The 11,296-nt window shown below is 35.0% G+C and overlaps 1 protein-coding gene and 2 long non-coding RNA genes across 17 annotated transcripts; 2 read left to right on the forward strand and 1 right to left on the reverse strand.

Moving 5' to 3' along the window:
- Nucleotides 1-802: 802 nt before the first annotated feature.
- On the reverse strand, nt 803-5,504 carry LOC103429638 (uncharacterized). Of its 13 annotated transcripts, XR_011572377.1 has the most exons (7): nt 4,740-5,504; nt 4,525-4,579; nt 4,059-4,150; nt 3,846-3,914; nt 3,618-3,692; nt 2,552-2,633; nt 2,238-2,465 (listed from the first exon to the last, which is right to left on the reverse strand). It is a non-coding gene; the product is annotated as an uncharacterized lncRNA (long non-coding RNA). The 13 variants fall into 13 exon arrangements; XR_003776997.2 differs by lacking the exons at nt 2,238-2,465; nt 4,059-4,150 and adding an exon at nt 803-2,117; XR_003776998.2 differs by lacking the exon at nt 4,059-4,150.
- Nucleotides 1,201-7,810, forward strand: LOC103446854 (wall-associated receptor kinase 2-like). Of its 3 annotated transcripts, none has more exons than XR_011572371.1 (4): nt 1,201-2,107; nt 2,591-2,764; nt 6,174-7,454; nt 7,529-7,810. XR_011572371.1 is itself a non-coding variant. In XM_029110216.2 (3 exons), exons 1-3 carry the CDS (start codon nt 1,201-1,203, stop codon nt 7,394-7,396), a joined length of 2,304 nt encoding a protein of 767 aa, XP_028966049.1. In that variant the 3' UTR covers nt 7,397-7,810. The 3 variants fall into 3 exon arrangements, 1 of the variants encoding a protein (XP_028966049.1); XR_011572372.1 differs by having other exon boundaries at nt 7,551-7,810; XM_029110216.2 differs by having other exon boundaries at nt 6,174-7,810.
- A 2,142-nt stretch (nt 7,811-9,952) lies between these two features.
- On the forward strand, nt 9,953-11,294 carry LOC114827754 (uncharacterized). Its single transcript, XR_011572383.1, has 3 exons — nt 9,953-10,640; nt 10,720-10,839; nt 10,922-11,294. It is a non-coding gene; the product is annotated as an uncharacterized lncRNA (long non-coding RNA).
- The last annotated feature ends 2 nt before the right edge of the window (nt 11,295-11,296 follow it).

Below are 11,296 nucleotides of genomic sequence, written 5' to 3' on the forward strand. Positions count from 1 at the left end.
TGTTCAAAAAGTGAGTGTGAGATTTTAAAAGTCTGTGTGAATTGTCTATCTAACTTATGATTTTGAGATAAGATTCCTACTACAGATATACCCTCTCCACATGCCATAATGAGCCAAAGTACACCTTAATGATACAGAAAAGAAGAAAGTTTTTATCTATGCTTTTAGATATCCATCTTAAACTTCTCAATAAACAGTTGAATACTTGATTATGTATATAGAGCAACCCAAAAGAAGAAAGTTTTTATCTATTTATTGGTAACAACCAATTCCTCTGAAGAAAAAAAAAGATGAAAATGATGACATCTGAAATGCTTGATCAAATTACATCTCTATATTTTGCAGAGAAACCAAACCAAAGATATCTGATCCATCTTTAGCACGTATTATATCCCATTCTTATATGGAAACTTTTTTCAGATTAATCACTCCACAAATTTTAGACAAATTTATATTCACAATTTCCAATTTGACAAAATACTTTATTGCCCTGTGTTATCTTTTGTGATAAACATATGAATGCACAAAAACAACCACACATGCCTTACCCATTTAGATAGCCATTTGTATCCATGTTTATACATCTATCTTAAATGCTCAATAAACTTGGCTTGACTTTGCACACTCCCCTCGCTTATTGACCAATGACTCAGTACCAAGTCTTTTTTTTTTTTTTGGTCATAACTCAGTACTAAGTGAGATCGATATTTTCTTGTGCTCGTCCTGGAAACAAACCGGACAAAGCCTAATGGTGGCCTAAAACAATAACAGACAAATCAGCCAAGATGAGGAACACAAAATATGCAACCATGCGTTCTAATCCCCTCCTTTTATATTAATTCCTAGAGAAGGCCAACCATGCTCAAGGCAACGCGTATCGACTAATGACCAATACTAAGTCAGGTGGATGTTTTCTTGTGCATTTCCTGGAAATAAATGGGACAAAGCCTAATTGTGGACTACAACAATAACAGACAATTAAGAGTAGGGACACATTTTCCCCCAACCCAAAATATTCCACCACGCCTTTTAATCCCTTCCATATATATATATATATATATATATATATATATATATATATTCCTACGGAAGGCCAACCTTCTTAATTAGCAGTTCCTTAATTTCTTGGATCCATCACCTGCTTGGATTTTATTCTCTGCTACTGCTAGGATCTGCTCGACCCCTTTCAGTTAATACTATATGGCGTTACTTAGGAGGATGCATATTTTGCATCTCTCTTTAGTAATGGTGGTGGTAGTTACAATTTTACTAGGAATTCCAACTCCAACCACAGCTCAATCTCTCCTTCCGCCTCAGGCACTGCCTGGCTGCCCTGACCATTGTGGTAATCTCACAATTCCATACCCATTTGGCATAGGCGATGGTTGCTACCTCAACGACCGGTTTAACATCACTTATAACATTTCCACTCAACCGCCAACAGCATTTATGATGACGAGCAATCTCGAAATTACCAACATTTCTCTTTATGACGGTGAGCTCCAAATACTACAGTTCACATCCAGTGATTGTTATGATGCCCAAGGCAACAGGACCCGACGGAACCGTCCCAAGCTCTGGGTGCCTCCTCCTTACACCATCTCCAAAACCAAAAACGTGTTCGTTGCAGTTGGATGCGACACATATGCGTTTTTTATAGGTTACCGGGGTGAAGAAAAGTACACAACTGGGTGTATGTCCATATGTGACAATCTTGGCAAAGCTATCGATCAGCGGGATACTTGCTCTGGCTTTGGATGTTGCCAAACTAAAATCCCCGGTGGGCTGCAAAATCAGACTGTGACCTTGGGAAGTTTAGACAATTATACGGATGTGCAGGACTCCCACCGATGCAGCTACGCGTTCCTTGTGCAAGAAGGCGAGTTCAACTTTACCAGCACGAGTTTTCGAGAACTAAACGAAACAACCAAGCTTCCGGCAATTATTGATTGGGTAATTGGGAATAAGTCATGTGATATTGCAGCTAAAAACGAGAGCACTTTTGCATGCAAGGCAAATAGCTCCTGCCATACTCGGTCTTCAGGCTACATATGCCGGTGCTGGTCAGGTTACGAAGGGAACCCATACCTCCCAGGTGGTTGCCAAGGTAAATAAATCTAGACAGCATTTGACCATTTGATTATTATCATAAAAAAAATTGCGTTCATCAATATGTATACGTGCATGTATGTATGTATGTAGGTCTACTTTTTTTTTATTATGGTTAAACAAATAAATTTCCAATTTGCTCGACTTTTTTGCATATATAATGTAATAGAAGCAGGAGTTAAATCCCTTAAATAGTGTGCTAGGAACCTCAATCAAAATATTTAAATAAACAAGGTTTTAATATAACAATTAGGTTGACTAGAGACCAGAATCAAAATGACCCTTATCATTAAAATAACATGTAAGCTTAGCTGACGATGCCAAAGTAGCCACCAATTAGCCACGGATTATCAAATCTGTGGGTTCATGAACTGTCTCCTTCAGCATTTTTTTAGTAGCAAGTTGTTAACAAAAAGTCTCAAAAGTGGGAATTAATTTTTACCTATTGTTCATGGATTTAATTCATTCTCTTTCTGTTCAGATATTGATGAGTGCAAGGCTCCAAACCCCTGCAGTATGGGAACCTGCATAAATACACCGGGAAATTATACTTGCAAATGTCCAAAAGGGTACAAAAATGACGATCCGGATAAAATAAGATGCATCAAGGCCAACAGTCGGGCAAAGCTCAGTCTCCTGCTTATTATCTCACTAGGTATGCATATGTTAGTTTTATTTTACTTTTTCTTTAGGCGCGTGTTTTTGCATATACAATGGATATTGGGTGAAGGGAAAAGTTGAACTCGGGTCTTGTGTGCGAACTTAGTTACAAATCTCTTACTTGGATTGTTAGTTTATTACTAGAATCAGTGTCAATTTATCCATGTTATAGCAATACCTCATAACAAATCGTCGGCAAACAAAATCAGTTTTAAGTTTTTTGAATTAAAAAAGCCAAAACACATTTTCAGAGAGTCCATTAGCCAGACAAAATCATAATAGCCAACCACAGACAAATCCAGAAAAACATAGAAACAAAATAGAATCATTTAAATTTTGTAGGCTGTTAGTTTCTCAAGTAACCTATACATATTCATTCAAATTATGCATGTATTGGGGCGCTTTAAGCAGAATGGTAGTGTAGTATTCAAAATTTATTTTCAAATGATCACAAATGAATCTCCCACTATTCTACTCAAAACTTAGTGAAAATTGCATTGTTTTTATAAAAACATTGAAAAACATATGAACTCATGCCCAACTTTGATTAATCCATAATTAATAGCTGACTATTTCAATACTAAAAGTTGATAAGAGAACATTGGAAAACATATGAACATGCCCACCTATTATCATATCTGACATTGCAGTTGATTAATCTCACATAAATCCACATCAAAAGAACCCAGAAATTTAATGAAGAATTTTCCAAAACCCACAATTTAAACTAAAACCCACAAATTTAAACGAAAAACTCTATAAAATCATGAAAAATTTAATAAAATCCAAGTATATTAATCACAAATTCGATCATACAAATCTTCACATCCAATAAGTCTAGAAGGTACCTAGCTTCCTTGCAAAATCGTATCTCTACAGGCCAAGGCTCAAATTTCCTTGCAGCTGCCTTGATTCGATAAGTCCTGATTCAAGCAGTCACACACACACATATATATATATATATATATTTAAGTTGATGGGTTCAACGGGCATATACACTTATCAGAAATTATGATACCGATTGAACACGTTAGAGTAATGTCCGTGATTAAACAATGAGCATGAAAATGACTAACCGGGTAACACAAACTGCTCAAATTTGGGGGGCTTGAATTTGAAGAACCCAGATGGAATTTACACACAATCTGAAAAGAATGAAAGCAACTGTATTATATAGGAAGAGTTGTTACAATCAAGAAAATATAAGATATTGCGTCGTTGCACTATATGATCTCGGGATCCAAACAAAAAATAAGTAAACAGAGAGAGAACTATTGGAAAGCAATTACCTTTCAGAATCTTCTCAGTTCTCTTCTAGAGCGAGGAGACAGAAGTTTTCTAAAACAATCAAAACCTTGCTTTGTGTTAACTAATGAATGGTCTGAATTGTGAAAAAAAAAAATCGAATTCAAATCCTCCTTCAGCAACCTAATAATTAAGCCTATAAAAATTTAAAAACTCTAAAATGAGAAGAATAATAAAACAATGTGTATTCAAATCACAGGAAATAAATCAAAATATAAACCATCAGAAACAAAGCTTCGATCCATTCAAACTCCATATTAAATTTTGTTATCAAATATAAGAAACTATCATGAATCCCTGCACTTCATTATATAAAAACCCATCATAAGAAACGCTGCTATTTTGTCAACCGTGGACTGGAAGCATACCAAATCATACACCCACAATCAAAACCCAAAAAAAAAAAAATGTTCAACAAAAAATTCAATACGAAAAACAAAAATTATATACCTTGATCACAAAGGGCTTGCACACAAAAACCCCAATATTCGAAGACCAACGTTTCCTGACAGAAAAAATCAAACCAGATCAGACAGCCACACGCAAATCACCAAAAAAATTTAAATCAGGAACACTAAAAAAGCCGCAAAACTCACCAGAAAACGTTAGGTTATGTGGGTTAAAAACGGATTCCAATCGAATTCAAAAAGGCACGAAAAACTCACCAGGAAACCCTAGCTTTTTTGGGTAAAAAAGTTCCTTCAAATCAACCTGAAAAACTGAAGAAGCATTCTTGAGTTCAATAAAAATCGAAATTTAAGCAAGCTTTCTGACCTGAAAAGGTTGGATTAGATCAGCCCAGAACAAATTCTATTCGGATTAAAAATGGGTAGAAGCTTCTAACCCCTTATTGATTTTCAAGAAATCAACTTTGATAACCAATTCGCGAACAACAAAACAAGAGGCTGATTAATTTGAACAACCAAAAAGATGAAGCGGTACGGGTAGAGAAAACAAATCGGAGACGGAAGGAAGGAACTCCATGTATGCGCGAGAGGAAAGTGAAAAGCTAAAAGAAAGGTCCAGAACGACTAAAGCCAAACCGTGCACCGATGACGGACAGGTGGAATAAAAGGGCATAACCGTCATAAAACGCTGACAGAAAAAATTTGGAGGGTATTTTCCCCTGTTTGTGTGGTTAGGGTTAAGTCATATCAATATTTTATATTAATTTTTTAATAAAGATAATAAAATAAAAAACAATAATAATATAAAATATTGACTTGGTTTAACCGTAACCACATAAATAGGAGAGGATGGAAGTGTATGGGAAGTGGAAGAGTAGAAAATCCATCTCCTTTTTGCCACTCCACTGTTAGTGAACAGTAACCAAGAGTTTGGGTTTTAGGGAGGAGGATTCTCTCTCTCTCTCTCCCCCCCCCCATCTCTTTCCCCTTTCCTCCCCTCCTATTTGAACTGTCACGGTTAAGCCACGTCAACATCTTATATTAACTAATCTCTCTCCCCTTCCCTCCCCTCCTATTTGAATGGTCACGGTTAAGTCACGCCAACATCTTAGTATAATAAGACAAAAAACAATGTGTAAGAGGAGGAGAGGGAAGATGATGAGAATAGGATGGGAGAGAATCCTAATCCAGATTTTAGTATAGAAATAATTTACATATGTCACATCATACAGTCCTAGTCTAAAATTCTAAACTTGCTAATTTTCCTTTGAACAATTGCACTCAAATTTTACCCACTTTCAGAACCAAAACTTTCAAACATATATCAGAAATGCTCTTTGGAAGACAGGTTTTCAAATCAATATTATCAAGAATGTAACAATCGAAAATGGTACGTACACTTTGTTATTGACATGATATTAAAACTGATATCGGCACATTGTCAATAACATATATATGAAGAGTTTGTCTTGCCCAAAGAATGATTAATACTTACATATATGTGGCTTAGAAAGATCCATGCATGTACATAATGATTAAATATTCTCATTGTGTAGCATATGTCATTTTTTGTTACAAATTATCACTTTGCTCTAAAACAAGAAAAGTACTCACCAGACGACAAAAACAAGATTAATACATTGATGATTTGCTATGTATAATTTCTTGTAATTCATGTAATCATCTTTGCAGGTGCCAGTGGAGGCTTCTTGCTTTTACTAAGTGGATCTTGGATATATTGGGGAATGCAGAGAAGAAAGTTCCTCAAACTCAAAGAAAAATACTTTAAAGAAAATGGTGGCTTATTGTTACAACAAAAAATCGCTAGTCAAGGAGGCTCTATGGAGACAACAAAAATTTTCACGGCAGAAGAACTTGAGAAGGCAACAAACAATTACCATGAAAGTGGAATCCTTGGTGAAGGAGGCTATGGAATAGTTTACAAAGGAATATTAGCAGCAAATAACAATAAAGTGGTTGCCATAAAAAAGTCTAAAATTTGTGTCCTAACGCAGAAGGAGCAGTTTGTCAACGAGTTGCTTGTTCTTTCTCAAATCAACCATAGAAATGTGGTGAGGTTATTGGGTTGTTGTTTGGAGTTAGAAGTTCCTCTACTAGTTTACGAGTTTGTCGCTCACGGCACTCTCTTTGAGCACATACATGGCAAAAAGAGGAAAGGATCATCATTTTCATTGGAATTACGACTCAAGATAGCAGCTGAAATTGCTGGAGCACTAGCATACTTACACTCCTCAGCTATGATGCAAATCATACATCGAGATGTGAAACTGACAAATATACTGTTAGATGAAAATTACACGGCAAAAGTGTCAGACTTTGGAGCTTCACGATTGATTCCTCTTGATCAAGCCCAACTTGCAACTTTAGTGCAAGGAATAGTCGGATACTTAGACCCTGAATACTTCCTCACGAGTCAACTAACAGATAAGAGTGACGTCTATAGCTTTGGAGTTGTCCTTATGGAGCTACTAACAAGTAAACTGGCACTTGATTCTGACAGGCCTGGGGCAGATAGAAGCCTAGCAAGGTTCTTTGTTTGTTTAATGGAGGAGGATCGCCTGAATGAAATTCTCGATGATGACATGCTCAACGAGAGAAACATCGAGACACTAAAAACAGTGGCCAATCTAGCAAAAAGATGTGTAAGGGTAAAAGGGAAGGACAGGCCAACAATGAAAGAAGTTGCCATGGAGCTGGAAGGGATGAGAATTACAGAAAAGCATCCATGGGGAAAAGCTGAAACTTGTTCAAAAGAGATTGAGTGCTTACTTGGGCCAGGTAACTCAGATGCTTATCATATGGATGTTAGAGCTGATTGTGGTCCTAGTACTGGTACAACTATTGGGTATGACAGCATGCATATCCAGTTTACTCCATATGATGATGGACGATAATTCATTGCATGAAATAATCAACTCAACAATGTTTATCATTCTAGCCATAGTGAAGGATGTACCAACATCAAGTAGAAGCCGCTGCTAGTTGGAAATAACTCAACATCTATATACAACGTTCTAAAGTTTAAGTATGTTTTATCACAGTCGTCAGTGTGATCACATTTGCCATAGCGGATGTGCTTCCTCTATACACTCGAGTTTGAATTTTTCTTTTGTTGTAGTTTAGATTTAGTTGAAAGTAAAGTATCGCTTGTATAAAATAAAATCTCTTTTTCATCATTTTGAAAACGTTTTTATTTAGGGTATGTATCAGAACATTAGGTGGTGGAGATCCCAACCTTGCATGTAAGAAGTGGCCCAACACCACAAACTATAGCTAATTTCTTCTTCAAAATAAGTATGAGTTTGGAAGATCCTGAGTTATGTGTACTAGCCTCCCCTATTTAATTAGTGTGTATGATTATTAATTGTTAATATGTTAGTGAGAAATATTTCATAAATAAGGTTGTAGAAAGAAAAAAAATCCCCTTATATTATATATATACTAAAACTTAAGCAAAAAGCACTATTCACCAGTAGTGAACCGCCGAAAATGTCCTTGGATTCCCTTGTTACTAGCCATTTTTTCCAACTTGGCACAGCAAAAAGACGCATTTGCCCTCATTCGTGTGCTTTTTGGTTCCATCCTCTTATACACGTGTTGCTCACCGTTCCCCTTTTAGGCTACCAAAAACTTTGATTGTTCCTAAAAATAATTTTCAAATAACATCACTTAAAAACAATTTTCTTTTAAATCTCAAAATTTCAAAAATTTGTTTGGTTGAGTTTTTAAAAATAAATTTTTTAGTTTGAATTCAAACTACTTTGAGCAAAAATTGAAGAAGAGAGACAATTGGGAAAGAGGAGAGAGGAAATAGTTGGCGAGGAGGTGAGGGAGAGAGCAAAAAATTACGGTGAGAAGATGAGGAGTGAGAAGAAAGAGAGGGTGATGAGACAAAGGCTGAGGAGAGAAAGAAGACATGTGTGACGTGAGGAGAGAGGAAAGAGAGGGTTAGGAGAGAAAAAAAGAAAGAATTAGGAGAGAGGGGGAAAAAAAGATGTTGAGAAGAAAGCAGAAAAAACTCTAAAAATTCACTTGGTGTATTCAATTGAGAATTTGAGAGACTTTAATAAATTTATAAATTCATGGATTTTTATAGAGTTTAATTGATTTGTAGAGATTTCATATAAAATTTAGATTCAATTCCCTTGAAATCTCATGAGAAGATGGGAGATTTGTGGATGCTTAAAATACACTACGAAATCTCTCAAATTCCCTTTAATTCCTCAACTTTCTCAAATTCTTTAAAATTAATTTTTAATTTAATACACCTGGAATGTTATAAACTTCTTTAAAATCCTAATTGAATACAGCCGAATTTCCAATGATTTTAATAAAATATCTTAAAATTATAATTGACTACACCTTGAATTTCATATAATCACTTAAAATCTTGATTGAATACCCCTAGATTCATTAAAAGAATTAAAATCCCTCAAAATCCCAATTGAATACACCCCATGTGTTTTTAAGAAATTGATATGTTTTTAAGTTAGTTTTGAATCCAATTTAAAAAAAAAAGGTCATACCAAACAAGAATTCAACTCCTAAAACTCATAAAGTGTTTTTCAGTTAAAAAAGTTGAACTCAAGTAGAATACCAAACAAGCCCTTAATTGTTTTGATTTCTTTTGAATTTGGCTTTTATTTTATTTTCAAGCTTTGAGCCTTTGAAATTGTTTCTAATTTCTCCATTAGTAAACTAAGGATGAAATTTATTCTTTCTTAACATTATTTGACTGCAGATTCTAGGTTCCAACCTCCAGTTACGCAACATACTTGATTCCAATTCTTAGTAAGGGAGATGATGCAAAACCCAGAATTTCTTCGTCAGTTGGCTTCTCCCGAGACTATGCTGGTATATTTATTTAGGATGCCTAAGGTTTTGAGTTTTGATGTTTGTGTTTGACTAATTGAGCATTGATATAGCCGTCATATATGACACCGCTAAGATTCTCAATTCTTAGTCATTCATATTTACAATTTGATTTGTGGTCTTTTGACCTCTCTACTGCCTTACCAAGCACAGCTCGACAATCCCCAGCATTAGCAACTATCAGGGTCCTGCAAAAAGTACAAAGTATGTATGACTAAGACATGAAACCTAATTAAGATTCACAAATTCTAAATACTTTGTATTTAGAAAGCAATTCCAGGCAAACTCAATGCTCATCATTCATTTTCTGTCTCTTTCATAATTTAACTTTTGCTTCTTATTGCCTTTGTTTTTTCTTTTCTATCTTACCGATGCTCTTAACTTTGCAGCAATCACTTCTGTCTCAACTTGGTCGGCAACAGTAACAGTCAGCCCAGTAAGAAGTGACATAATTTTTTCTTTGATATGTCTGATAGAAATAGCCTGAATTATTTCTCCCTTAGATCCCTGCGGAATCCATATTGATCACTATGGATTAATTATGCAACTCGATTGAAGTTTGAAGGTAATTTCATAATGTTAAAAGCCTTTAAATGGATGATAAAATATTGTTAAACTCCTCAAACTTTATTCGAGCTCTACTTTCAATTTAATTTCATATCAGTGAGAGAATATAATTTTACTTGAAAGCTTGGAAAAAACTAATAATTTTTGGTAAAATGTCTTTACGTCATAGACAAGCAAACATTATCAAAACTATGTGTTTGAGTTGCAAAGATATGTGTGCAAAAGAATAGGTGACCTCTGTATTCTATATTTCTAACATTTTTTTTTCCAAAATCCATGATGAGCAATTTATGTTTCTCTTTCTTTTAACATTTTTTCCTTCAATTTTGCTGGCTTAATAATTTGACTGACACCTACTTTTCAGAATTAGAATAGAATATGGTTATAATTTTATGCAATTGTGGGGTAATTGGCAAACCTTGAGTCCCTTTTATGCGTGTTTGAAGGAACAAACAGAGTTTGTAAACCCCTACCTTGCTCATACATGTTTTACTCTTTTATTGTCGTCTAATTTATTTTCCTGTTTTGGTTTAGGCTTTTAGTTTTGTTAATCTGGTAAGAATTACGTTTTGTCTGATAGCTTGGATTTAGAATTTGACTAGGAAATAAGCCCGCACGTTGTTGCGGGAACCAACTGTTTCAGGTGTAGCTGCATGAAGAAGACATATTTCAAGCGTAACTGCATGAATAAGACACAAAGTCAGTAAGTAAAGCTCATATTCTTAACAGTGTTATTTTAACAACAATTTTGAGTCTTACTGCATTTTATGTCCAATAGGAATTTAATTGTCTTTCTATACCATGGAGTGGTGCCAAAAGATTATTTTATGGAGTTATTGATGAAAGATCTGGAAAATACTCAGTGGTGTTTTTTGCAACAGGCGTGCAGCAGCCAAAAGTAAGGTTATATTTCTATCTATTTAAATGGCTGCCATATTGTTGTTTTTATACATGTCTACATTTCTTTTCACTATTTCTAGTTCCTTGATGGGTTTCGTTCCTTCATGTTCTGTATTTCCAATTGCCTTAAGCTACGGCGGGATGGATGATGATTACAACACGTTTAAGTTGATGTCTTCTCATATTCGTGTAGAAGAATAATATTTGCAACATCGTTTGTCATTCTTGAAGAAAGAGGAAAATATTAGTTTTAAAAAAGGGAAAATTTCTAGTGCTCAGAGTTATATGTTGATGGGAACCACTGATCCAACAGGGACTCTAGAAAAGAATAAAGTTTGTGTTCTTCTGTATGTACAATTTCTGCCATTTTTTTAATCCCTCCTGTTACACAATTAGTAGGATGAAACTGAATGTTCAAGTACTTGTTTAAGTAGCTAACTTCCGAAGCACAAATG

This window comes from Malus domestica, chromosome 10, assembly GCF_042453785.1.
Source record: "Malus domestica chromosome 10, GDT2T_hap1".
Classification (NCBI taxonomy): Eukaryota; Viridiplantae; Streptophyta; class Magnoliopsida; order Rosales; family Rosaceae; genus Malus; species Malus domestica.

Excerpts from the sequence above, each read along its gene's own strand:
- LOC103446854 (XM_029110216.2), top strand. The coding sequence starts at position 1,201 with ATGGCGTTACTTAGGAGGATGCATATTTTGCATCTCTCTTTAGTAATG. Across the intron at positions 2,108-2,590 it reads CCTCCCAGGTGGTTGCCAAG|ATATTGATGAGTGCAAGGCT; the intron begins GTAAATAAATCT and ends CTTTCTGTTCAG. Across the intron at positions 2,765-6,173 it reads CCTGCTTATTATCTCACTAG|GTGCCAGTGGAGGCTTCTTG; the intron begins GTATGCATATGT and ends TCATCTTTGCAG.